Source organism: Muntiacus reevesi, chromosome 9, assembly GCF_963930625.1.
Source record: "Muntiacus reevesi chromosome 9, mMunRee1.1, whole genome shotgun sequence".
NCBI lineage: Eukaryota > Metazoa > Chordata > Mammalia > Artiodactyla > Cervidae > Muntiacus > Muntiacus reevesi.
Window position 1 is genome coordinate 24,929,779 of NC_089257.1, and position 27,714 is coordinate 24,957,492.

The 27,714-nt window shown below is 47.5% G+C and overlaps 1 protein-coding gene and 1 long non-coding RNA gene across 2 annotated transcripts in view; one reads left to right on the top strand and one right to left on the bottom strand.

The window, feature by feature from the left end:
• The window catches only part of LOC136174394 (uncharacterized), a 1,095,937-nt gene that overhangs the window by 218,364 nt on the left and 849,859 nt on the right, over positions 1-27,714 (top strand). The window lies entirely within an intron of this gene.
• The window catches only part of PRR5L (proline rich 5 like), a 77,745-nt gene that overhangs the window by 49,348 nt on the left and 683 nt on the right, over positions 1-27,714 (bottom strand). Inside the window, exons 2-3 of the mRNA XM_065944360.1 lie at positions 5,668-5,955; positions 3,521-3,601 (exon numbers count right to left, since the gene is read on the bottom strand). Coding sequence (XP_065800432.1) covers positions 3,521-3,601; positions 5,668-5,831 — 245 coding nt within the window. The 5' untranslated portion in view covers positions 5,832-5,955. The remainder of the gene's footprint in view (positions 1-3,520; positions 3,602-5,667; positions 5,956-27,714) is intronic.

A 27,714-nucleotide genomic window follows, 5' to 3' on the forward strand; every position in this document is an offset into this window, starting at 1 on the left:
ATGACCAGCCTCAAGAAGGACAGAGGATAGATGGTCCAGAGCATGGTCATTGCAACTCTGGTTTTTGACAGCTCTGATGTATTCTGAGCTCAATTCACATCCGGGTAATTAGCTTCAAACCCCAACCATATGTGTTTCTCATCATCCTCAAAACAGACAGAGGAATATTCAACACCTAACACTAAACCCAGTACTGGAAAGGAGTGTTGGGGGAGTGTTGTGGTCCTCGGAGGATGTTAAGAATCAAAGCTCATGGTGATAGATGGGGCCTTGGAGGGCTCAGGAATAGAACCATGGCAGAAAGAAAGATCAAGACCATTGGCTTAACCCTTCTTCCAGCTAAAACCTCTCTTTCTGACACTATCATGCAGTGCAAAGAACACAGGTTTCACTGCAGGCTGACTTGTGTCTTCACCCCACCCCACCCCCCAAATTCATATGTCGAAGCCCTATGGCCACAGTGTGATAGTATTTGGAGATGAGGCCTTTGGGAAATAATTAGGTTTCTGGTGAGGTGATAAAGGTAGGGCCCTCAACACTCATGCTGGGATTAGCCTCCTTACAAGAACGGACACCAGAGACCATGCCCTCTCCTCTTCGTACGCAGAGGGGCTGTGCAAGGACACAGCAAGGGGGCAGCCAGCGAGAGAGCTCTCAGCAGGAGCTCCGTCTGCCAGCACCCTGACCTCGGACATCCCAGCTCCCAGATCAGTGAGAAATAAACATCTATAAATTAAGCCACCCAGTCTATGGTGTTTGTACGGCAACCCAAACAAACTAACACAGGTGTCTAAATCAGACAAGGATTCATGCGTTTTTGTTTTTACTTTTTAATTGGAGTTTAATTGCTTTACAATGTTGTGTTTGTTTCTGCCACAGACAATGTGAATCAGCCGTAAGTATACACACGTCCCCTCCCTCCTGAACCTCCCTCCCACGCCCCCACCCCATCCCACCCCCTCTGGGTTTGTCACAGAGCACCACCTTGAGCTGCCTGTGATATACAGCAACTTCCCACTAGCTGTTTATTTTACACCTGGTAGTATATATATGCCAGCGCTACGCTCTCAATTCGTCCCACTCTCTCATTCCCCAATGTGTCCACAAGTCCATTCTCTATGGCTGCGTCTCTATTCCTGCCCTGCAGGTTCCCCAGGAAAAGGTTCACATTCTGACTCTACTGTGACCTTGGACAAGCTATTGTGTTTCTCTTGCCCATCATTTTGTGGACAGACTACACAACGCGAACAATGGTTGTCTGGCAGCTCTGTGAGCTGGGTTGAGTGTGGTGGAGGTGAAAGGCACCTAGCACTTTTCCTGGCACCTCCATCCACGTCAGCTCCCTTTCCCCCAGCTCAAGGGTCCTTAGTGCTAGAATCTGGAATGCAACATTCCCACCAGTGATGCCTCCCATGCATGCGATTGCCAATCTCACAAATGAACACCTCTTTGGTCAATTTCAGCCTGTGGATGTGTTTTGTTTGCCCTATACTGATGTTTGGGGACATCTGGATCATTCAACAACATTTAAAAGATATGAAATTTCACATAAAAATCTCAGTCTCTGGTTCTTCTTGAGAAATAAGATGGCATGACACTGGACCGCATTCTTCCAGCGGGGAGGGGGAGTAGAATCCCCTTGTGCAGAGAGTTAGCCCTCACTTCCATCCACCAGGCTGGCTTCATCCACTTAGACCTGCTGGCACCTGCGGGCCTCTCGGTGGGCGGCCCATGGGTTAACAGGGCTGGTACAATCTGGCGTGACCCGTACTTTTCCTAGCTGCCCACAAACAATGGTTTTAAGTACAATTTCAGGATCCGTCCCCTGATGCAAGGAACAATTAGCACGTTCCTGAGTCGCCACTTTATTTATTTATACATCTATTGTGAGCTAAGGAACATTCATGGAGAGCCAGGGAGCTTAGTTCTTGGAGTGAAACTCAGTTTTTGCAACCAGGGGGTTGGCTCACCCAGCTTTGCCCCTGTCACTCAACTTCTCGGGGCCTCAGTTTCCTCCTCTGTGAAAATGGGGCCTTGGGTGAGATGATCCCTATTGTGTCTTTCCATATTTGTAATTCTTATGTGAAATTCAAGCACATGGCTAGGAATTTAACACAACTCTCTTTACTTCTGAGCTCTAAAGGTTTTCATGAAAGCAGAGCTCTTAAAAAAAAAAAAGAAAGCAGAGCTCTTAAAACACTTCACTGACCCTTAATATAGGTCTTAAGTAAATGTAAACAGGACTCAAAGAATGGCCTTGTTTAATGTTCTGCCCACTTCAGGCTTGGGTCTTTAGCCTTGATGTTCTGTACTTAACACACCCAAGAGGAATGAACACCTGCGCATTAAAAGAACTGATGTCCAATTCTTGTCCCCAGGAGATCCTGGGGCTCTGGGCCATGCCTGCTTCTCTGCCCTCATTTTACCAAAACACAAATCCAACCACACCACCACCCAACCCCCAGTGCTCTGGGCAAGTGGGCTTACTTTCAGTTCTGTGCTCAGGTCCGTTGCTACCACAGGACCTTTGCACCTGCAATTGCCACTACCTGGAGCCCTCTTCATTTAGTTAATATCCACTGATCCATCAGATGACAGCACAAGCATCACATCACCATTCCTGGCCTCCTTGGCAAGACCAAGTCCTACTAACAGTTGTGTTGTGGTAGCTGTCACAGCTACATTATTATTAATACATTTTTTATGTGTGATCAGTTGACTAATGATTATTGCCCCAACTGAACATATTATAAATTCCAGGAAAAGCCGTGTCTACATCTATCTTTATTCATTCTTGTGTTTCCAGTGCCTGGCTAATGGGGAGGCACAAAAACATTTGATGCATGAATGAATGAACGAGTAGTAGACACTACTGGGAAGATTCTGGAAGACAAACTCTTCAAGGACCATATCTTATCGAGAGTTTTATCACCAAAACCTAATAGCAATGTCAGTGACAAAGATGGTAAGAGCTCCGAGTACCAAGTACTTCATGCATTTCCAACTCTGTTCTGACAGACTATTTATGCAGTAACTCAATACCTCACAAGAACTTATGGAAGTAGGCACATTTCCTATCCCTGGTTCACATAAGAGAAAGCCAAGGCACAAAGAGCTTGGTAAACCTCTTAGTAAAAGGAAGAACAGCTATAAAATCCTAAGCAGTCTACTCCCAACCACTAGACCATCCTGCCTAATACGGTCAATGAGGCACAAGAAATGTTTACAGAGTAAATGACAGCTGCTAGATGTCACCCTCTACTCCTGACCCCCAGCCGCCCACACATGCACTATATACATGGACAAATGGACAGGCCCTCTCTGGAGCAGAAGTCTAGACAGACAAGGGCCCCGGAACTTAACAGTCAGAAAAGATTCAGAAAAGCCAACAGAAGCACCAATAAGAACAAAGCAGAAAACAGAACTTAAGGTGAGGCTCCAGGAGTGATGGTGAGGTATAGCCCCTCTGCCCCAGATCAGGCCCACGGTGGGGAGGGTCCCCGCCGGGCCAGCCACATACCTGATGTTTTCATTCAGTGCATAGAGCTCATTGCTCTGCAAGCCGCCCCCTTTAAAGACGTTGATCACGGCAGTCTGGACGCTGCGGGGAAATAGAAAGACCCCCGGTGAGTGGATCTGCCTCCCCTGTGCCACCTCCACAAGCGGCTCAGAGCCGAAGGTGGGGAGAAGGGCCAGGAAGCCCGGGGTACAGGCAGGGTCACGTTTTCTCTCCCTGGAATCCATCACTTGCACACGAGGGTCCTTGGAGAGGGAGGAAGACTGAGCCCCAGAGGACAGAAAGAGGCCCTCTCCCCGCACTTTCTCGCAGGCTGGCAGCCCTGCTGGAGAGCAGCCTTACTCATGGGCGGGAGGTGGTATCTGCCCTCGGGAAACCGCGTGGCCGGCACTTGCGGGCCTGGAAGAATCCCGCGTGGCTCTGACTGCAAGCAGGAGCTCACCCCAGCCTGCGGGTCTCTCACTTAGGAGGCCTCTGTCTTCACAGCCTGGAAAAGATCATGCCTTGGCTTATCTTAATTTTTTTTTAATTTTGCAATTATGGATTTTAATTGTCCTCACCTTTTGTTTTACTATTTTTTAAAAAATTGGAGTATATATAATTGCTTTACAATGGTGTATTCGTTTCTGTGATGCAATGAAGTGAATCAGCTATACGTATACATAATATCCTTTCCTTCTTGGACCTCCCTGCCAGCTCCCCGCTCAATCCCAGCCATCTAGGTCAGCAAGGAGCACCGACCTGAGCTGGTGCTATACACCAGCGTCCCACCAGCGACCTGTTTCACAGCCGGTGCTGCACGTACGTCACTGCTATTCTCTCATTTCACCCCGCCCGCCCCTCCCCCTCTGTGTCCACAAGTCCCTTCTCTATGTCTGCATCTCTGTTCCTGCCCTGCAAATACGTCCATCTGGACCACTTTTTCTAGGTTTCATATTCATGCCCCAATATACGATATTTGCTTTCCTCTTTCTGATATTTGTTTTCATACTTCACTCTGTATGCCAGACTCTAGGTCCAGCCTTTCAACAGTCCTTTCTGGGAAGAACTCCAGAAGGGCTGGCCTCACTTCCCCTTCCCCTCCCACGAGTGTCCAGGCAGGAGAGTTGATCCCTTGAAGGACGCAGGTAAGTCTCTGGACCCAGCCCAGGATTTCAGCAAGGAGCTGATCACAAGTTTGTCTTCAGCCCAGGTTTCAGGCTTTTTTAAAATGAACCAGGTTCACTTTAAGTAGAACCAGGTTCTACTTACCATCAAAACATTTCAGATCTCTCCTCCCTCACCATCATGAGTTGTGTGCTCATTAAAAAAAAAAACCGATAATGATCCAAGTGACAAAAAAAACACAACACTTCATAATGCTTTAAAATAACAATGCATTTGATTTATCCAAAGAGGAACCAAATTTGAAAAACAGCTCCAGGAGGGTGATCCAGTATGGATTCCGTCTCTACTCAGTACCTGGTACACAGATTGGCTGCACACCTTAGGAAGGTGCAGTGTCTCCTCTCCCAGCCACCAGCAGCTTCCAGGTGGGGATCAACCCCGGTCTAGGCTGCGTTGCTAGCTTTTCTCAGATACGTGTCAAATCTTCCCAAATAGGTAGCAGGTGACTGGAAGTTATTTAGACATTCCCACCCTCGGGTCTCTGACAACTGGCGTGGGACTAATATTAAGTTTTGATAGAACTGTCCTGGGCTGGGTAACTGAGAGCCCAGAAGCCCCCAGAGGTCTGCTTTCCCTCTATTCAAACAAGGAAAGACAGGGAGAGAGAAAGAGGGACAAACTAGGAGTGTGCGATTAACAAACTAGGATACAGCAACCAGGATTTACTGCATAGTACAGGGAACTATATTCCATATCTTGTAATAACCTGTTGTGAAAAATAATCATAATAACTCAATCTAACAAAATATTGTAAATAAACTGTATATCAATACAAAAAGAAAAAATAAATTTAAAAAAAAAAAACAAGAAAAGCTGATGGATGCAGTTGCCAGGGAAACGGGCACACTGTGTCAATCACCACTATACCCATGACCTTCTGGAGCCATGATCTCAGGAGATGCTGAAGTCCAACCAGCCCCTGGCCCTGGCACCCCGGCCCCTACCCCACCACCGCCTTCCTGCCCACCCAGTGCCTCCCATACCTGTTCCAAGCGGAATTGGAACTCAGTTGCCGAGCCTGGCGGGCTGCCTGGAAGCGGGGCAGGTCGCTGAGCGCCGGGGAGCTCATGAAGCGTGGTCTGGGCCTGCGGAAGGAGCCCATCTTGGGGAACTCAACAGGCAGGCTGGGGGCGAAGCCACGGGTCATAAGTCCAGGTGAGGGGGCGGCTTCTCCTCTGGACCAGAAGGTTCCAACTGCCCTCCCAAAGGGCTTCTCCCAGGGCTGTCTTCTGGCCCTCAGGCGTTCTCAAAACCACGATGTTGGCCAATACCTGAAAAGAGAGGCCAGCTTTTCTTAAAAACATCTGGGCTGAGCAGACCCCATCTTGGGGGAAGCTGCCTGGGACTTCCTGGCCAAACTACCCCCCCCCCCAAAAAAAATTACAGGACCTACAGTACTATCTATATCTTGCAGGGTGCCATTCACAAGTGTTTACAAGCCTCCTTTTGGTTATAACCTTGTGGTCATCCCCAAGTGGAGAGGCACTCACAATGGGTTGAGGCCAGTCCTACAGAAATGTGATTTCTAAGCTATGTTTGACTGTGGTTCCCATGCACACCTATCAGAGTTTGGGCCCCCGTTGAGTTTCTGTAGCTTCCACCAAGTTTTCCATTGAGATGACTTAAAAAAAAAAAAAAATAGAGCGCACAAGAGCTCCTTGTCTAGGCACTGAAGATGGTCTATGACACGCCCTGACCCCAGCAGCCCACATGCATCGCTCACTATTTCCCAAAGCATCAGCGCCTCTTCCCTCAGGCTCATCTCCTCACCCTCCCTTACCTGCCATCCATTCATGCACTCCATCAGAACATATTTATTGGTTACTATTTACTAACCAGGCTTCCCTAGTGGCTCGGTGGTAAAGAATCCACCTGCCAATGCAGGAGACGTGGTTGGATCCCTGGGTGGGGAAGATCCCCTGGAGGAGGAAATGGCAACCCACTCCAGTATTCTTGCCTGGAGAATCCCATGGACAGAGGAGCCTGGTGGGCTACAGCCCACGGGGTCGCAAAGAGTCAGACGCAACTTAGTAATAAGCAGCAAAATTTATTAACCATGTGAGCTGTGGAGCATCTGAAGATTTCTAAGACCTAGTCCCTGCCCTCAAGAGGCTCATGGTCTATGGCAAGAGAAGTCGTCATGTATTTGCTCATGCGATAAACATTTACTAAGCCCCTACAGCACTTCAGGCGCTCAGGTATTGGGGATGCATGGTGGCCATGGAGAATGTGGTCCCTGCCCCATGGAGCCGTTCCATGTGAGGCTGCAGCCTTTTGATCGTATCTACAATTTCCCTTGGGGCTTCCCTGGTAGCTCAGCTGGTAAAGAACCAGCCTGCAATGCAGGAGACCCCGGTTTGATTCCTGCGCTGGGAAAATCCACTGGAGAAGAGATAGGCTACCCACTCCAGCATTCTTGGGCTTCCCTGGTGGCTCAGATGGTAAAGAATCCACCTGCGATGCTGGAGACCTGGGTGCGATGCTGGAGACCTGGGTTCGATCCCGGGGTGGGAAGATCCCCTGGAGGAGGGCATGGCAACCCACTCTAGTATTCTTGCCTGGAGAATCCCATGGACAGAGAAGCCTGGCGGGCTACAGTCCTTGCAGTTGCAAAGAGTCAGACACGACTGAGCGACTGATCACAGCACAGCCCTGTTTCCCTTGCCCAGAACCCTCTCCCTCTTCCTTTCTGCTTATCTAAATCTAACTTACCCTGCAGGGTTGGGTTCAATGACACTGTCTCCTGGAAACCTTTATGACTCCATGGTTAATGACTCTGAGTGAGTCTGGGTTCACATCTTAACAAGGTCACTCCCAGGTTGTGTGACTTTGGGCTGATTGAGTCTGAGAGTCCTCAGCTGCTAGCAATGCCAACTTCGCAGGGCAGGTAAGAGGGGATATGAGATGGTGTGACCTGCGCAGCAAAACAGCAGACCTGAGGCTCTCAAGCACCGGCTATTTCTGTTCAGACCTGTCTCTCTCACTTCTCTGGGCACTTTTGAACCTGCCATTTCAGTCTTTTATCCTTCAGTCAGCGTCAAGTCCAAACTGACAATGCAAAGTGAGTTTGGGAACTGGTCAGAGGGAAGAACAAAAGGAAACCACCAAGATCACAGTCACTTTTTTCTTCCAAAGCTTTAGGGTTTAGTCCAAAAGTATTCTCAGTGGCACCTCACCAGCTACTCTGCTGTCTCTCCAAAACCAACACTGAAAGAAAAAGATATTCCAGCCACAAATGCCAACTTTCCAGTTGGCAGGGGGAGCAGGTTTTGCAGGCCCAGCTGTGGTGTTGGAAGAAGGAAGAATCCAGGTCCCTCCTCCCAGGGAAACAGGCTGCCCTGGTCATCGAAGCACTGAGGCTGCTAGCTGGGCCCTGAGACTGTCCATCCAGAGGGCATGGGCAGGGTAACCACTCCCTGTAGACAGTGGGCACAGTGACAATGTACTTGTAAAACCAAGAGCCCAGAAAGGAATGACTCGTCCTACCGCTGACATTTTTTAAATGTGTCCCACTTTCTCTGACAGTCTCCTGCCCTTCACCCCATTCTCAGAATGAGCCGATGATGACTAAACTTTACCAATAAATGCTGAGGAAGTCATGACAGACCTGCTCACTTTCAGGGGTCTCAATAACCCCACAAGTGCCCCTGGAAGGTGGAAAGATCTATGCAAATAAATGAGTGGGGCAATGCAGTAATAAAACCACGGGAGCCCTTCAGACGCCTTAAACTAGCTGGCTTTGGGATTTAACTTGCCCAGTAAAGGTCACACGATTAAGACAGACTCTGTTTCACCGCCCTTCTTTAAATGGGCCTGTTAAATGCAATTCATCTGTGTAATTATGGGATATTAACTCCATTTACGAGGATCCTAAACTCCAGGTGATGGAGCTGCCTCCCACTCAGGGGCACCTGAATAGGGAAGTGGAAAGGTGAGCAGAATGCATCATTCGAGTCTTCTGGTTTCCTGCTGAAACACCACTTCTCCAGGAGGCTGGGCAGCACAGCCGATCCCGGGGGCGGGCTCCTACCCCCCATCCCACTTCTCAGTTACTGTCTCCCGTCCCACTGCCGGCTTCCTGCTCCAAGCCGTGTGCACATCCAGCAAGCCTCGTGGGCAGCCTCATCGACATAGGCAACCCCTTTAACTAAGGGAGACTTTCAGTCAAAAGGATGATGACTGTGGTGTCCTAGGCATTGCCTCGGCCGCGCAGTAACACACAGCCAGGAGCATCTCTGACTCATTCGTCCCCTGCAAAACCTGCTACCCTCAGATCCAGACATTCCAAAGCTGTCTTCATCCACCATGCCTACTTCTGGCTGCAACCAAGAGGCCTCCCCAGAGCCCTGAGAGGAAGCTGCTGGGCGCGTTGATGAGAGGGACCTAAAAGGGAAACGCTGGCACACCCTATATCCACCTGCCACGGCGCTGTCTCCTCATACCCGGGCTTGTCCCGACCTAAACGGAACAAGGCAGAAACTCACAAGACAGACGGGGCTTCGGGGTGAAGCCAGGCCAGGCTCTCGCTTACAGGGGACAGAAGTGAGGCCCAGAGGAGCAGAGAAAGGTCTGATGACCGAGGTAGGAGACAGCCAGGACTGGCTAGAACTCAGGTTCCCTCATTCCTGATCTAGAAAGTTTCCCAGCCCCCACCTAGGCCATTCTGTAGGTTCTTTGAAGACGGCAATCAGATCGAGACTTACTCATCTCTGTAACCTCAAGCCTAAGGGTACTGCAGAAGCTAAAAATGAAGAAAGACTAGCAACTCATAAGGCACCAACTGCCTGCCTGACTTGATGACAAACGCTGTCACAAAACCCCATCTGAAGATCAGAGAAGTTAAGTAACCTGCCAGAAGTCACACAGCTATTAAGAGGCAGATCCTGACTGACGACCGGCCTCATCCTGCAGCCCATTCTCACTTTGCTGGGAGACCAGACCTGGCCAGGAAAATCACAACTGAAGCTACCAAGTTAGGCAGGAACATCTAGTCACAGAATTTCATATTAAAATTTAAACCTCAGGCCCCAGAGACAGATAAACAAACGTAAGGAACACTAAGACCACATTTGACACGGGCAAGGGGAGTACAAGAAGGAGAAAAAAGGAAGGCGAAAGCGTGGACTGCTCTAGTTAGACACCCCACCCCTTACTCTCTGTGCGACCTTGGCGGATCTCTTGACCTCTCTGAGGCTCAGTTGCCTCCTGCAGGAGATGAGCCAGCTAGCGTGACAACCTCAGGGTTGAATGAGGATAAAAGGAGGATATTTGTAAAGCACTTAGATGGAACAGTGCGTGGCAAACAGCAAATGCTCCACAAGTGCTTGTTAAATAAATAACTTGTTATTTCTAAATCTCTAGGCAGGGACAGCAGTAGGAACACAGCAACACTTCCTCCGGCTTACGGCGGCCTCACAAACATCTGGAAAATACTCCACTTGGGAGCAGGCCAGGTCTCTGAGCCCCTGTGGTGGTCATAGAGCATTAGGGCCTTGGGTAACCCAGGATGGTATTTACTGAGGCATGATGCCTTTCAACTCCTTTCCTGCCGCATGGTTTCTGGGTGGCAGTGGGGTGAGGGTTGGTCACAGAGTGAAGCAAGCTAAGAATTACTGGCCCTTTGGCCCAGCAGTTCCACTTCTAAGAATGTACCCTACAGAAATGGCCACATGGTCCTGAAGACTGGCAGATATGCCAGTTCTTTGCAGTAATGAATAATGGAAACTACCAAAACATCCACCCATAGGGGGCAGGTTAATCAACTATGATACCCCCTAAATGGAATGGTTGCTGTTCAGTCGCTCAGTCGCATCCAACTCTTTGCAACCCCATAGACTGTAGCCCACCAAGCTCTTCTGTCTATGGAATTTTCCAGGCAAGAATACTGCCATTTCCTGCTCTAGGGGATCTTCCCCAGCCAAGGATCGAACCCATGCCTGCTGCATCTCCTGCGTTGCAAGCAGATTCTTTACCACTGTGCCCCCTGGGAAGCCCAAATGGAACATTTAACATATCATTAAAATTAACAGGAATGACTATAGTTCTCAAGGAGGAGTGGTCACTAGAGGCTTTTGAATCAGGCAAACGCTGGTATCAAGGCTCATTCTGCCACTCATTGACTGTAGGAGGCAGAAAAACTGGCCCCCAAAGATAGAGTCACTGCTTAGTCCTCAGAACCTGAGACCATTGCCTCGGGTAGCAAAAGATGTAATTAAGTCAAGGATCTAGAGAGCAGTAGCTTAGCCTGGATTATCCAGATGGGCCCATAAGTACAATTACATGTATCCTGATAAGAGGGCTGCAGGAAATTGGAGACAGAAGAGGAGACACAGATACACACAGAGAAGATGAGAAGACAGAGGAGGAGACAGGAGAGACCCAGCCACAAGCCAAGGAACTCCGGCAGTCACCAGCTGAAAGGGGAAAGAAATAGATTCTCCCGCTGCAGCTAGAAGTTGGTATGCTGTGAAAAAGAAAGCGAGATTCACCCCTAGAGTCTCTGGAGGGCATGTGATCCTATGATACATTGATTCTGGACTTCTGACTCTAGAACTGTGAAAAAATACATTTCTGGGTTTTTTTAAAGACTTTTTTTTTTTTTTTTTTTTTGGATGCGGACCATTTTTAAAGTCTTTATTGAATGTGTCACAATATTGCTTCTGTTTTATGTTTTGGTTTTTTGGCTTAAGATGTGGGATCTTAGTTCCCAGACCAGGGATCAAACCTGTACCCCCTGCATTGAAAGTCTAAGCCTTTTTTGAAATGCTACCTGTTAATTTTGGAAAACGGTTTGTTTTGTACTGGGGTATAGCCAATTAACAATGTTGTAATAGCTTCAGGGGAGTGGCAAAGGGACTCAGCCATACATATACACGTATCCACTCTCCCCCAAACTGGAAGTCGAAGTCTTGATCACTAGACCAGCCAGGGAAGTCCCCACGCCTGTTGTTTAAAGCAAACCCAGGCTGTGGGTATTTCTTACTGCAGCCACCACAAATGAACATACTCACTGCGTCCCTGGCCCACCCTGCACTGCAGGGTCTACATCGAAAATGTGGGAGCCTGGAGAGTCGTGGTGCTGACGAACAAGATGATCTACGAGGTGCTTGGCCCGGTTCCTGGAATTACGCAGGTGCCACCGCACATGCCGTGGAGGTTCGGAAAAGGGGCCAGAGCCAGGCTCCGTGTCGCCACTTCCAAACGAGGCAGGTGAATTAGGATTGGTGGTGGTAGTGATGATGTGGGGCTGGGTAAGATGATTCAAGGCAGGCTTGGAACAAGCTTGGTATGCAGCAAGTGCTTGATATCTGCTACCCACTGCTTATTTTTATTACCACCACCACCACTGCTGCCGTATTAGCCTGCTCTGTCTGCTCTAACCAAATACCACAGACGGGGTGGGTTCAAGCAACAGATATTTATTTTCTCACGGTTCAGGAGCTACAAGTTCATGACCAAGCTGTCAGCAAGGTGGTTCTCTCCTGAGGCCTCTCTCCCTGCCTTGCAGACGGCCACCCTGTGTCCTCGGGGGACTTTCCTCTGCGAGCTTGCATCCCGCGTGTCTCTCTGTCCAAACTTCCTTTTCTTATAAGGACGCCAGTCAGACTGGACGAGGGTCCACTATAATGAGCTTGTTTTAACTCAGTCACCTCTTCAAAGTCCCTATCTTAAAATGTTTGTTGGTCAAAAAGGCTTGTTGGGTTTTTTTTCCCATAAGATGTTACAGAAAAATCCGAACCAACGTTTTGGCCAACCCAATACAATCACATTCTAAGGTACTAGGGGTTGGATCTCAACATACGAATTCTAGGGGGACACAATTCAGCTACAACCCCCACTGCCACCACCACCATCATCACTGTCACCATCACAAAACCTTCCTCGCCTGAAGTCTCTGAGTTACAGGAACCATGGTGCTTCAGTAGATGTTCGCTCATGAAGGACCAATGAGGTGAACACTTAGGAAAATATGCTTCTAGAATGATTTAAGTAGTTAAGTTTTGGGTGCTTTTCAGTTATCTGGAAAGCCAGGGTCCTGTGTCCATGAAGCATGAGGCAGTTAGAGGGTTCCTGGATGCTGTCACTGGCCTTGCACTCCCCCAGGCTCATTGCACAGGGTTTATTTGGAAACTCGGGGTCTACACTGTGTATCTTAGAGAAGAATGTGGTGTCTTGCCTTCTCCCGGCTTCTAGAGCCAGGGCACGGGGAGGGGGTGCAGCCTACGGGCTGGGCCAGTGGGCAGAAGAAGGTGGTATACCTAGCGGAAAATGCAAATGAATTCTATTGTACTAAAACTCCAACCCTCGGCTCTGAAAAAGGAAGTAGGATCATGGCAAAACTTAAAGAAGTGGGTGGCTTATAATGACTCTGAGGCTTCCTAGAAAAAGCCATTCAGAGGGTAAATAAAGAAGTCAAACAAAACTGGGTACTCAGTCTGATGTGGCCGCCCAGAAAACAGAAAACAGGAGAAACCCGTTCCCAGGGAAACCAGTCAGCCAGGTCATCTGATAGGTCCCCTCACCCCCACCCAGGTGCCCCTGAAGGCGGGAAGCCCAGCGTGGAGCTCCTCCCCTGGGACATGAACACAGAGATGAAGAGCCAATGACCTTCCACACCCTCAGGATTTAGATACCGTCATTCAACTCCACCCATCCATCCTCTTAACTATGGCCAGGGCAATCTTGATCATGATGACCACAGAGAAGGACGGCATATTCACTGAGGGCAAAGAAGGGGACAGGCCATTGACCTGCCTTATCATGGTGCCTCTAAAGTGAATTCAGGGGGGCCTGACCCAAAGCCTTTCGTGATATAGATCAGAATAGAAAATATCAGAGGGCACCCATCTGGGGGAAACGTGCATATTACACATTTACTGGGACTAAATATATCAGTATTTCCTACCATCAAAATGTTAGAAAGCCCCTGAAAAAGACACATGTTCACTGTAGCCCAATGCTCACTGTAGCACTATTTACAATAGCTGGGACATAGAAACAATGTAGATGACCACTGACAAATGAATGGATAAAGAAGCAGTGCTCCATATATACAGTGGAATATTACTCGGCCATAAAAATGAATGCAATTTGAGTCAGTTCTAATGAGGTGGATGAACCTAGAGCCCATTATGCAGAGAAAGTCAGGAAGAGAAAAACAAATAACATATATAAATGCATATATATGGAATCTAGAAAGAGGCCAATGAACCTGTTTGCAGGGCAGTAGTGGAGACTCAGACATAGAGAACAGACTTGTGGATACGGAGGAGGGAAGGAGAGGGTGGAATGAATGGAGAAAGTAGTACTGAAATATACACACCGCCATATGTAAAATAGAAGGCCAATGAGAATTTGCTGTATGGCTCAGGGAACGCAAACTGGGGCTCTGTGACAACCTGGAGGAGTGGGATGGGGTGGAGGTGGGAGGGAGATTCAAGAGGGAGGGGACATAAGTATTCCTTTGGCTGATGCATGATGATGTATGGCACAAACCAACACAATATTGTAAAGCAACTGTCCTTTAATTAAAAATGAATATTTTTTTAAAAATGCTCGAAAGCCCTGTGTGCTATCATCTTCCCCATCTTACAGAGAAGGAAATGGAGATGATGCTTTGAACAAGAACCCAACACCCCAGTGCCTGCAATGCTCACAGAGCTGTCGCTTCAATGCTTTCAAAGGCTCCCCACAGGTCTTAGAATAAATCTCCAAACCTCATCCTCACATTCTCACCTCCCTTCACTCTGCACACCAGCTTTCCTACATTTCCCCTAGTACTACCTGCTCTCTCCTGCCCCAGGACCTTTGCACGTGCTGTGCCCTCTGTGCAAAATAGTTTCTACTCACTTACCCAGGCTCAAACCTGCACACCCTTTATCATCTAAACTTCACTTGCTCAGAGAGGTCCTAGTCCTCCCCCCGCCACCCTCCCCATCAGGTCACACCACCCCACGGGCACCTTCCTCACCAGGGACCAGCTTCATGGAAGACAGTTTTTCCATGGATGGGGGCAGGGGATGTTTTTGGGGTGATTCAAGTTCATTACATTTATTGTGCACTTTATTTCTATCATTATTACATCAGATCCACCTTAGATCATCAGGCATTAGATCCCAGAGGCTGTGGACCCCACAATAAATCACTACAGAAATATTTCTTATGGTTTCCATGAGGTCCATAATGGCAGGGACTATGTCTATTCGGTTCTCAAGTGCATCCCCAGAGTGTAGTATAATGCAAGAATTCCACAGATATTTGATGAATGTGCAAATGAACCTGTCAGAGAGTGAGTCTTGCTAGGAGACAGAGAAACTATAAACAAGTATCAGCTGAGGATTCCAATACCTCAAATTACATATGGCCTTAATGTATGAAAACATCCTAGTATTGAAATCTGACAAGCCTGGGTTCAAATTCAACTTCCACAATGTATCAGCTGGGTGACCTGGATAAATGACTCAACCTCTCTGAATCTGTTTCCTCATCTGTCAAACGAATGTGATATTTAGCTCAGTGTTGTTAGTATTAAATGAGGCAGCCTCGATCATGGCCTCACCTATAGTAGGAGACCCCCTAATTGGAGCTAATATTAAATTTTTATAGAACATTGATCTCCACGAAGCCTCCATAGGTTCCCAAATATGACATCCAGTCATGGTGTGGGGCTTGACTGAGCGCAGTCTGGGGCAACTGCCGTGGAGGGGAATTTGACAAGATCTACAACTTGGTGGCTCGGATGGTAAAGAATCTGGCTGCAATGCGGGAGACCAGGGTTCAATCCCTGGGTTCCCCTCGGGAGAAGGAAATGGCAACCTACTCCAGTATTCTTGCCTGGAGAATCCCATGGACAGAGGAGCCTGGCAGGATACAGTCCATGGGGTTGCAAACAGTTACATACGACTGAGCGACTAACATACACAAAATGACGAAGGTTGTATCCTCGGACACAGCAACACTAGTTCCAGGGATGCTACTCTGGGCATGTCGAGTGGCTTCTAAAATCTGAGTTTTTCTACTGCCTTCTTTAGAACAGCCATGGGTCAGGAAGACCCTAAACGCTCAGCATCGAGGACTGGCTCCGTCAGCTGCGGTGTCCCATATGCTGGGATCTGAGAAAGAAGGGTCAAGAAACCATGCACTGGTTGGGGTGCCCGCCAGGGGACTCTCTGAATGAAGCGTGTTAAAAAGCTAAACATAGAATCATGTGTATGTTAGGCTCCCACCTACACAAAAAAGATGAAAAAGAGTATGTGCCTGTTTCACCAAATGAGCATAAAGTGTCTCTGAAAAGACAAACCAGAAACTGGTAACCTGGTTTTCCCTAGGAAGGAAGCTGGGTGGCAGGAACACAGTGGGGAGCACTTTTCTCTATCAATCCTTACATACTTTTTAAATTCTGAAACATGAAAATGTGTTACTTTTTCAAACAAATAAGTTTAAAAAAAAGTGATCAGCTGGGTGATCAGCTCCCCTTCTCAAAAGTCAAATACAAACATAGCTTATACGATTTGTTCAAAGTCACTCAGCTCTTAGAAGTCGGGATTCAAACTGGGCTCCTGATCCCCAGGACAGTGCTCTATCACTAACCACTCACTCATTCAACACAAATTTATTTATTTAGCATTTATTCTACAACAGGAGCTGCCTTGTGGAGGGATATATCGGCCAGAAAATAAACCCTAGTAAAAAAAGATGAAAGGGAGAATCAATTTCCTTCCATCTTCGCATCATGCATCATAAGCTGTCCCAAAGGGCTGAACCTGAAACATCCCAAAGAGTGGACAGAAACAACCCAGGTTAAAGGAGGCATCCACTGCCCAATCCAATCTGGATTTTGCCATCTTAGGATAAAAGCCCAGCTGTCCCAGATCTGAAGTTTTCAAGAGAAGCCCCAAATCCAGACCTATTAAAATGTTTAAATCACTCTGTGTAAGAGATGGCAACTAATTCCCCAGGCGGACTAACACCTCAGGGGCTTCACATAACCCTTCCCAGCTGGGGCAGCGATAAAAGAATCTGCCTGCCAATACAGTGGCTGCAGGATACCCGTGGGTCAGTCGGGAAGATGCCCTGGAATAGTAAACGGCAACTCACTCCAGTATTCTTGCCTGGACCATCCCATGGACAGAGGAGCCTGGTGGGCTACAGTCCATAGTGTCACAAAGTCGGACTTGACTAAAGCAACTTGGCATGCATATGGGTCTGTGATCTTTATTTTATCCCATCATAGCTATGACCATCAACCTTCTCACACTTTTTACCCAGAGCCTAATCAGAGTACAATGTAAGCCAGCACTACCCAGCCACTGTGGCCTTGGACAAGTAACTTCCCTTCCTAAGATCCATAAGTAAGAGACTCGCTCCTGGCCATGGACTTGCTGATGGCCATGCTAGCCGCCCTGGTAGCTCAGACGGTAAAGCGTCACCTGCAATGTGGGAGACCTGGGTTCAATCCCCAGGTCGGGAAGATCCCGTGGAGAAGGAAATGGCAATCCACTCCAGTACTCTTGCCTGGAAAATTCCATGGATGGAGGAGCCTGGTAGGCTACAGTCCATGGGATCACAAAGAGTCAGACACGACTGAGCAACTTCACTGGATGCTAACCTCTCAGCATTGCCAGCCATGTATTCAGCCCCTCCCCTGTGAGGCCCACATAACTAGGCACCTTTGACAGACCAGGATGGGGATTAGACCCTGACACAGCGCAAACGCAGAACCAGCCTTCAGCCTTCTGTCATCTCCCACTTGCCATATCATCTAACTGGTCAGCCTCTTAACTAACCAGCTCTCTCTCTTATCTCACCCTTACTCTATCATTGATTCCTCAGTGGAGCCACAAGCACCCTCTCCTCCCCTCCACATTATATACACATCCAGGTACACTCTTCAAACAGGGCCAGTCAGCAGCCCCTGAGATTTCACTAAAAGAAACACATAGCAAACAGAGCCTGCTAAGCCAACCTAGGAAACCAGATCTGAACTACCTGGCGCCCATATGTTTTGAAGAACAGTGGGACCATTTTCCAGATCAATCGCTTCCCATGACAATTTTCCTCTTGTTGGTGCTGGCAGGAATATACTAACCATCATCAGAGGCTGGCCCGGATGGTGGGGTAATGCTGAGCCTCTATGTGCAACTATCATCTCAGTCCATTTCTGCCCTAAACCAATGAGGTAGGCTTTGTTATTTTCATTTTGCAGAGGAAGAAACTGAAGCCTGGGAATTAACTTGCCCAAAGTCAGAAGACTAGTTAAGTGGGACCAAAAGTCAAATCCCACCTGATTCCACGTCCTGAACCCCCAACCCTCGGTTTTAGCAACAGGTCTGCCACAGGACCACCTCCCATACGTCCCTTCTCAACCTTCGCCAACAGCTTCTTACCCGGTTCAGGCAGCCCGTGGGCTCTGTCCCTTAGAGGAAGGAGGTTTTGTCTCTTCATAGTCCCTTCAAGAGAGCTGAAGTCACTTGTGCTTGTTGACTTGTTCAGTCTGACTGGCCCTGAGAGCACGTAAGTCCTTTAAAGACGTGGAGAGCTGGCTGGACTCGCTCACTGTCGTATCCTGCTATAAGCACGGTGCTGCGCACAGAAAAGATTGCCCAGGAAATAAGGGTGAATATTGGGATGAAATGTGGACTCCCAGGCCAGCAAGTGGAACAACACTTCCATTTCTGAAAGTGAAAGTGTTAGTCGGTCAGTCATGTCCCACTCTTTGCAGCCCCATGGATCACAGCGCGCCAGGCTCCTCTGTCCATCGGATTCTCCAGGCAAGAATACTGGAGTGGGTAGCCATTCCATTCTCTAAGGGATCTTCCCTACCCAGGGATCGAATCTGGGTCTCCTGCATTGCAGGCAGATTCTTCACCATTTGAGCCAAGCATACACAAGAAACCAGAAAAATACCCTTCCTTCTGCTTGAACTGGGGTCCACCTTAGCATCACTGAACCTGGGCCACGTGGGCAAGAAGTCCTGGGTCTGCCTGCTGGTCCGTGGAACCCACAAGCACAGCAGAGGAGGGCGCCGGTGGCAGGACACGGCACACTTATTTGGATTACGACCCACCTTTGCCACTTGTAGGAGACAAAAACCAGCGGGAGACAGACATTCTCACAAACAAGAAAATGTTAGGAGTCAAGTTTGGGCTATGGAAAAAGTTCAACAGGAAGAATGAGACAACTTTCTCAGTCCTCCGCTGGAAATCAGACGCAGACGGAAGAGTCTGGGAGTCCAAACTTGTGCAAGAGTAAATATTGGCACAAACAGGATGCAAGCGCCTGCTCCTCTCTGCTTCACAAGGTTGGCAAAATGTCCCCAGAACTCAGAGCACTGACAATCCCGATGCATCTAGAAGTAATGATTTCATTCCAGCAGCATCGTCACCCAGGCTGCCAACCATGGTATAATCATCAGAAAAATCCCCTCCTGTGATACAAGTCAAACTAAACTGTGGGCAATAACCACACCTCTTATTTACTCCTCTCGAAGCCCCACTTTAAGTGTCCAAGTTTCTTGGAGTGTTTGGGTGTGGCCCGTAAATGCCATCCAGAGTGATTCTGCAGTGCCTCCCAGATGATAAACTGAAAAGTCTAGACACCAGTGGTCGCAGAGACTGACCATGCATGATGTCAGCAAAGGCACTGCTGACATGGAACGTACATAAGACCCGGAGGGGTGACAGAGCGGTCAGAAGCTACTGTCTGGCAGCCAGCAGGAGTTTTCAGTGTGGGGAAATGTGCTCTAGAATAACATGTGTGATTTATTAAAAATTAGCTTCACTCTCCCGTTGCAGGAACAAGATGGAGTGCTTTCTCCTTAGAAAAGGAGACGAAGGGAAAGGGCCCCATGTCATGGGGCCAAGTGCAGAGAGCGCTGGACAGAGTCAGGAGCCTGGAGGGGCTCCTGGGATCTGATCATTTCAGGGAGGTCATGAGTTCGATTCAAGTTCATGTAACAACCACATGTTAGAGGGTTCGCTGTGCGCCGGGATCTGAGTAGGAAAGAACCGTTCAGGACAAGGAAGAATGGGCTATCTGCCCCCAAGAGGCTCAGGGGCTCACAGGAAATACTCAAAAGTAATGCCATAAATGCACTATTACACCAACGGCTGTAACTGAAGATGGATGGTTGAGACAAGACGGAGGCAGAAAGATTAAATCGCCTTCTCCATTTACAAAGCAAAGCTCATGAAAGGTCAGCCGAAAAATACATGCTTTCCTTTTTCTTGTCTGTTTCTCTAAAGAATATGGGCGCTGGACACTGGGAAGGAAATTTGGGGATGAAAAAAAACAAGCTTTCATAGCTAAAGCTCAACAGGTACCCTTTTAAAATCTGGCAAGGATGGGACCAAATATTACGTTTTAATACATATAGTAAGCACCCACTATCCAGAGTGCAGAGAAGAGCCAGATGTGGTCTTACCAATAATGAAGAAATGAGAAAAAAGGAACAGGAATTTGGTCACGATTAAAGAAAAACACAGGAAGGTCTAAAGCTCTGATGGCAAACAACTCAATGCCTATGGTGGCCTAAGGCAGAGAACAAACCCATGCTTAGAAGGCCAGGTGGGGACAACAGCAGACTAAAGAGAACCCTCCGTCTTCTTTCTGTTTCTTAAAGAAAAGCTGGAAGCCCGAGTTTACATGTCAAATCTTCCAATTTTTAAATACTGGAGCAAATAATCTTTTTTTTTTTTTTCAAAACAGGACTCAAACCAAACAGGACATTTCTGATGCCAAAGTCTGGCTCCTGGGCTGCCAGTTTGAGGCCCCTTGCCAGGGCCAGAGGAATAATGAGGGAAGAGCGTGATGGTCACTCAGGGAGGCCTGTAGGAAGATGAATCCAGTCCTGGGAAAAATAATCGAACCAGTAAAATAAAACTTCAGAGGCCTGTAGTATACCACTCACCACTGACACCTGCACAGCACTTTATATAGTCAGCCTTAGGGATCTGTGGGTTCTGAGCCCTCGGATACAGAGGACCAAGTGTAAAGACGTGAGCATCCTTGGATTTCAGTCCAGGGAAGAGAGACCTCCTGCACCAGTTTCCTTCAGATACCAAGGGATGACTAGTCATGATCAGATGACTACCTCATCTAATCTCCCCAACAACTCTCAGAAGTAGGCATCATTATGAACCCTATTTTAGAAGTAAAGAGTTTCTAGTTCAGAGGCCAGAGAAGGAACTTGTCTCCAGTTCCACAGTTATGAAAGGGCAATAGCATCAGGACTCAAGTCTGAGATGAGTACTTTTGCAGAATTTCAAAGATAAGAACTCCAGGCTATCTTGATGAACAGCCAGCCTTGACAACACCGGTCTAGCAAAAACTAATGTTCTCAACCAAGGGTGATCTTGCCCCCATCTCCTCCCAAGGGAGACATTCAGCAATGTCTCCAGGTACTTTTGGCTGCTGTGTTGTGGGGAGGTGTGAAGGGTACCACAAGCATCTAGCAGATGGAGGTCAGGGATGCTGTTAAACATTCTACAGCACACGGGACAGCTTCCTATGACAAAGAACTATCCAGCCCCAAGTGTCAATATGGATAAGGTTGAGACCCTGGCCAGACTCTAGTGCCTGGCTACTTAACTCAAGACCTGAGAATCAGCAGAATCAGCATCACTTGGGAGCTTGTCAGACATTCAGGCCCCAACGCACACCCACTGAATCAGCTTCTGTGGTTTAACCAGATCCCTGGGTGATTTGCACACACCTGGAGAAGCACAGCCCTAGACCAGGCTTCCTTGGCCATGTCGGAATTTTAACATAGGAAGGAACCTTCACAGGAGACCATTGCATTATTTTGTAGACAGCAACAGTGAGCAGTTGACCCCGGGTCAGACAGCTTGCCCATGGCAATCTCTGATCTCAAATCCTTGTCCTGCTCTATCTCCAAGATGCCAGGCAGGACCAACATATGGCCTCTTTGTACAACTCTCTCATCTGCAAAGTTGATACTGACCTTTGGGGGTGTCTTGGGGACTCTTACTGAATCGTGAAAGGAATCGATTATCCTGCTGGCTGAGATTTTTTAAATGATCTCAGAACACTGCATGGGATAACCGTGTTCACCCACCACTTTTGCCTGCAGACGTTTTACCATGAAAGCGGCCACACAGCTACCACGGTGGTGGACTCCAGTGGCCAGCAAGTAGCAGAGTTCTCCAAAATGATGCCGGCAGCTGATGTGGTCTCCCCTAATGGCACCTGGGGAATAATGCTGAACCCATTCCAGAGGAGTATTTAGAATTCAACGACAAGCGTAAAAGGCTTTACACGGAGGATTTACGCAGATGAGGTCACAAGCAGGTTGTAACAGGGTTTGAGGCAGCTTAGTTCAGAATAATACAGACACACGTCAGAGTCCTTACTGGATTTTTGCCCCCAACCTTGGGAAGAAGGGGAAAACAAATTCCTTCACGTATTCTCCCAGGCTCAGCTAAATGGACATATACTCTAGTTCCTAAATGGCCAAGGCAGTCCCAAGCAGTCCCTTAATCCTATTATTTACTAGAAACAACTGTTGTCACAGATGCCTTCAACAAAACTCAGAACTTGGCCTGTATCCTGAAGAGCCAGCAAAGTTGAAGAAAGTTCTGTAACAAATGAGGAAAGAAGCAAGAAATTAGAGGTGTTGTTGGTGTGTGGTGGCCAGCTAAAGTGAAACCAGAACACTGATGATGAGAGAAATCTCATATTTACCCCCCAAAATTAAGGTCAGGTGTACTTAGAGGCAAGAACACGTTTTTTGGAGCCTATGATTATATGCAAACTAAATCATACAAATAATTATGAGAGGCTGTTTGGGCATTGGCAGGGATAGATGTTGACCTGGTTTTTCCAGAGGCCATGGTCAAGAGGGAGAGGGATCTTAGGGTGAGTCCCATGGCTCTCCAGGACCCTCTGGGCACAGTTCACCCATAGGCACGACAGGGCTAGGAACAGGGTGAGGCGAGTGAGGTATCACTCAGGGCCATGCCCTTGGCGGCTCACTCACCTCACCCTAGTGCGTGCGTGCGTGCGTGCATGCATGCGTGTGTATGCTTGGATGCTTCAGTCATGTCCAGTTCTTTGCGACCCTATGGACTATAACCAGCTAGGCTCCTCTGCCCATGGAGATTTTCCAGGCAAGAATACTGGAGCAAGTTGCCGTTTCCTCCTCCAGGGGATCTTCCCAACCCAGGGATGGAAACTGCATCTCCTGTGTCTCCTGCATTGCAGGCGGATTCTTTACTGCTGAGCCACGAGGGAAGCCCACCTCACTCTAGACCCAGCCTCAAAGCATACACACCACCCGCTTCCATAAAGAACACTCATATTTTTGACTGAAAGTTTACACAAAGCAAAGGTGGTTGATTTTCACTTTAAGCCTAACCTTGTACTACAGAGAAAAATGAGGAAGCCATACTCCATCCCCAAAACCTCACAGAGGTGTCCTCATATTTCTGACAAAGAACTCAGCTAACTGACTTGCTTTCCAATCAGCATAGAGCCAACTAAACCGGGCTGCTAGCTTCTGCTTCATAACGAAGCCAGTTTATAATAATGTCATTTATTATCCTGCTACAGAAATGGAATATTTTTAAAAGGGAGGAGACAAAGAATGTCTTCCACACATATGAAAAATATTTTAAAAGCCCCCAAATCACCAGAATATGTTAGGAGTTGGAACTATCAGAGAGGGAAAAAAAAGTCAGCTTAAATTTAATAGACCGTTTAAATTCCTAGTTGACAGTAATTAAAGAGCAAGCAGTATTTCTTTAAACGGCTGCTAGACAGAACTTAATCCAATTTAGGTAATCACTAACCTTTACTATTTTTTTTCTCTCTCTCTCTTTCTCTCTCCTCTAAATGGAATCCAAGGATTGATCTACAAAAAACATAAACTGGCAAAGCATAAGAAAAGAATATTTAAAGAGAGAGAGAGATTGGGTGACTGTTACCTCAAAGAGCCAAGTCCAATTAAAATGGAAACAAGTCTGGGGCTCCCTAATATAAATTGACTATAACCTGGGGCTTTTAAGGAGGCTTCCTCACAGCAGAAGCCAGGCCAAGAGAGGTGGCAGTACTGCCTCCCCCCTTCTCCTGTTTCAGAACCTGTTGGGCAGGCTGATCACCAGGTCCTGCCCACCAGTGCGACAGCCAGCCCTTGCCAGACCAGCACCAGTAATTCTTATGGTCACAGCACCTTCTGGGCCTCTCTCCTTCTTCCATGGAATAACTACTCTCAGAATTACCCAGACTGTCCCTTTGGTTCCTCCAGTGTTCCCCCAGCCCCTGTCCTCTCATGCTAATGCTACCACACTGCTCTGATTCAGAAACTTCCATGTGAACAACTAGGACCTTCTTAAGATCTTGGGATCCTGGGTTTTTCATGGAAAGTCTTCAAAGGCACATATCAGAATATACTAGAAAGAACAAGGGGCTTGAGTTAATAGCTGTGTGACATCAGGAAAATAATTAACCTCTCTGAGCCTTTGTTTTTCACATCTTAAAATAGGGAAGAATATCTACTTGTTTGATTGTTGAGAGGTTCAAATAACATTACCATGACTGTACCTAGCTCACAATAACTGCCCAGTAAATAAATTGGCTCCTTTAACTGTAGAAGTTTTAAGATAAACCTTGAATCTCTAGCCCCTGACCAAATCATGAATTAACTCAAGTTCACTGCTGATGCTCGATCATTGCTTTGCATCACTTAGCTCCAAAGGGGACTCTTCCCTTCTAAAACAGTACCTTCTGCTCATCAGGGTACCACTGTCTCTGTTCCCAAATTATTAAACTCATAGCCTGTACAAAACCCACAAAATATTTTATTCCCAACACTCAGCCACTGAAATATTAATTTATAATAAACGGTTAACAAATGATACTTTCTATAAGCATTGCTTTTAGCAAGAATTTACATTTTGCAGATACAGAGGCAACTCTAGGGAACAAACTTTAAATGATGAACCCAACACAGTAGAGATCTTTCAGAAGGCCTCACACTCTATATTTCTCACATCTATTCTGTATCAATCTACCTCTGCAAAGAAAAAAAAAGATGAAAATGAAAAAGGCTACAATTCAAGCTTCTGTGTATTCTACGCATACAAGGGCAGTACAAAAGGAATGACCAAGGAGATTATTCACGTGGACACCTATAAGTTCCCTAGGATAGAGAACTCATTAAGAAATCCACAAAGTCCTTATCGATTTCAATTTTCTGCAGATGAATGCTTGAAATACTGCATGTACATTGTTAATAAACAAAGTGAAGATTATTACATTAGGTCTGGATCCCCAGAATCATATTTTCAAATAACAGTGTGATGGTTTTTAAAGATAAGACTAGGATTTTTTTTTCCCAGTGATTGAGCCACTCTATGATATTTAAAAGAAAGAAAAAAGAAAAGCCACCAGTTAATCAACTATAAAATGATCCTATCAATAACTGAGGCCCTGAAAGGAAAGACCTCTTCAGAGCTGGCTTACACTTCAATGCTGGAGTAACAGATCTGGAACCCATTCTCAGCTCCACTCCAAGGTGTGTGTGCCTGTTATTGAGTCCAGGCTCACTCTGCTTGCTGCACAGAGGTCAGTGAATCCAAGAGGCAAGGTGTTAAGGCAAGAACATGACTTTATTTGGAAAGTCGCCTGACCAAGATGGCAGACTAATGTCTCAAAATAACCACCCTGTCAAAGTCTGGATGCCAGATTCTTTTATGCATCAGTGATGGGGGCTGGTGAGGAAACAAACTAAAAAGGCCATTGACTCTCGCAAGTATCTCATAGAGCAGCAAGCCTCAGACACGGTGATGTGTTAATTTCTTCCTTCCTGCCATCTACAGGTGGAAGAGTTCTGAATAAAGGCACTTTAGCTTAACAGTCAAGCAGAGGGGCAGGATTCTCAGAGGCAGGCCGTTATGTGTAATTATAATAACAAAAGAAATAGATCTAGCAGGGAAGAGTCCCTTTACTTGACTTTGGACAAAGATGCTTTTGAACTGTGGTGTTGGAGAAGACTCCTGAGAGTCCCTTGGACTGCAAGGAGATCCAACCAGTCCATCCTAAAGGAGATCAGTCCTGGGTGTTCATTGGAAGGACTGATGTTGAAGCTGAAACTCCAATACTTTGACCACCTGATTCGAAGAGCTGAGTCATTGGAAAAGACCCTGATGCTGGGAAAGATTGAGGGCAGGAGGAGAAGGGGACGACAGAGGATGAGATGGTTGGATGGCATCACCGACTCAATGGACATGAGTTTGGGTGGACTTCACGAGTTGGTGATGGACAGGGAGGCCTGGCATGCTGCGGTTCATGGGGCCGCGAAGAGTCGGACACGACTGAGCGACTGAACTGAACTGAACTGAAGTCCTCTAAGCCTCAGTGGACTTATCTATGTCATGTGGAAATAATACTACTTATCTCATTTTTTGGGGTGCAGATTCTATATCAAAGTTTCTTAGTGCAAAGTTTGATATAATAAGACTTCAAGAGGTGTTTGTCCCCCTCCCCTTCTATAACATAAAGAAAAACATTTTTGAAATGTTCAAACACAGACTATTGTTGAAATTTCACCCATTTGAAATAAAAACACAACCATGACCCTCTGGATCTGAAAGAAATTAAGTTTCCTCATTGAGAAATAAGCTTGTTTAAACTAAGCCCTTGAGCAATAACCAGGTCAAACAATCTTATTTCTAATACCTTTCTTTTTTACACTACTAAGGGTTCTGGTTGTAACAATCGTCAATGAAATACTGAAAGGATGATGGTTGGGGTTGAATAAAACCAAAGACAACTTTGTGGATTAACCAAGCATTGTTTCCCTTATCTGCTACATTCTACAAAAACACTTAAAACAACTCTCTTGGTCAGATTCTTGGGCTCAATACAACCAGAAAAGCCCCACCAGCCAGGTTCCACAGAGAGAAGCGTTGCACTTTTCTTAGTCCTACTAGGAAACTCACAAGAGACTAAATTTAAAATGTGGCTAAATTAGTTCTTGTAAGTGCCATCTCGCCTTCTGATACAGGTGCTGTTTCTGTTGTCAGTTACAGCGCCTCCCGCACACCTCTCCGCCCCGCCCCAGCAATTTACTAGAGCACAGTTCCATGACATTTTGCAGCATGCAGGCCAGTGAAATGTCATGACTGCACCCACAGTGGTCAGGATCACTAAAGGGAAATAAAAAGGGCCACCTCTGAGGTTTGATCAGCAAGCACCTTTTGGTGGGGAAGGGGGGTGGGCGGGCGCGGAAGACGGAGACAATCTGGAGTTGGGAGTCCTTGACCGCTTTGGTCCTTTGCAATGGGTCGTTTGGATCTGCACGCATCGTGTGGGCAATAGGTCTAGAACTCTACAATGTCTGGAGTTTCCAGCCCAGAACTTTTTCCAAGTGGGTCTCCGGAGCAGATGTGCCTCTGAGCCACCTCGCGTGAGCCTTCCGTCCCGTGGGGCGCATCGCAGTAATTGAAACCTTGCATACCGCAGGACTGCAGTGGTGTCTATAAATATTCACCGCCTTACTGCTGACCAACGAAACGCGGGCTCCCGGCACCGCGGGGGAAGAGGCGGTGGCATGTGACCCAAGGCGGAGGCTAGAACAGGGGAAAACCCTACTGTCAACCAGGGAGGCACCCCAGAGCTGATTCCTGAAGCACGGTTCCAAGTATAGAACCTAGTCTGATCCTGGGCGGCCGCCCCTCGGAAAAGGGGGAGAAAGCTGGAACCAGAGTCGAGAGGCAGGAGTGAAGATTTCAGACCGCCCCCCTGTGCTTGCAATGAGCTCTGCGTGCGCGCACAGTAGGCGCACTGGGAAAAGCCTCCCCAAAACGCGGGCGGGCTGGAAGGATGTAGCGGAAACGGGATGCGGCTGGCGAGGAGGGCCGCCCGCCGGGCCGAGGTCTTCGCGGGTTGCTCCCCGGCCCGCCCCAGTCTGCGGAGCGCGCACTTCAGCGGCGCTTGGGACAAAGCGGCTCCCTTCCCTGGCCTCCCCTCCCAAGCCTCTCTCCGAAAAGAAGGGGGAATAGTAGGAAAAGATG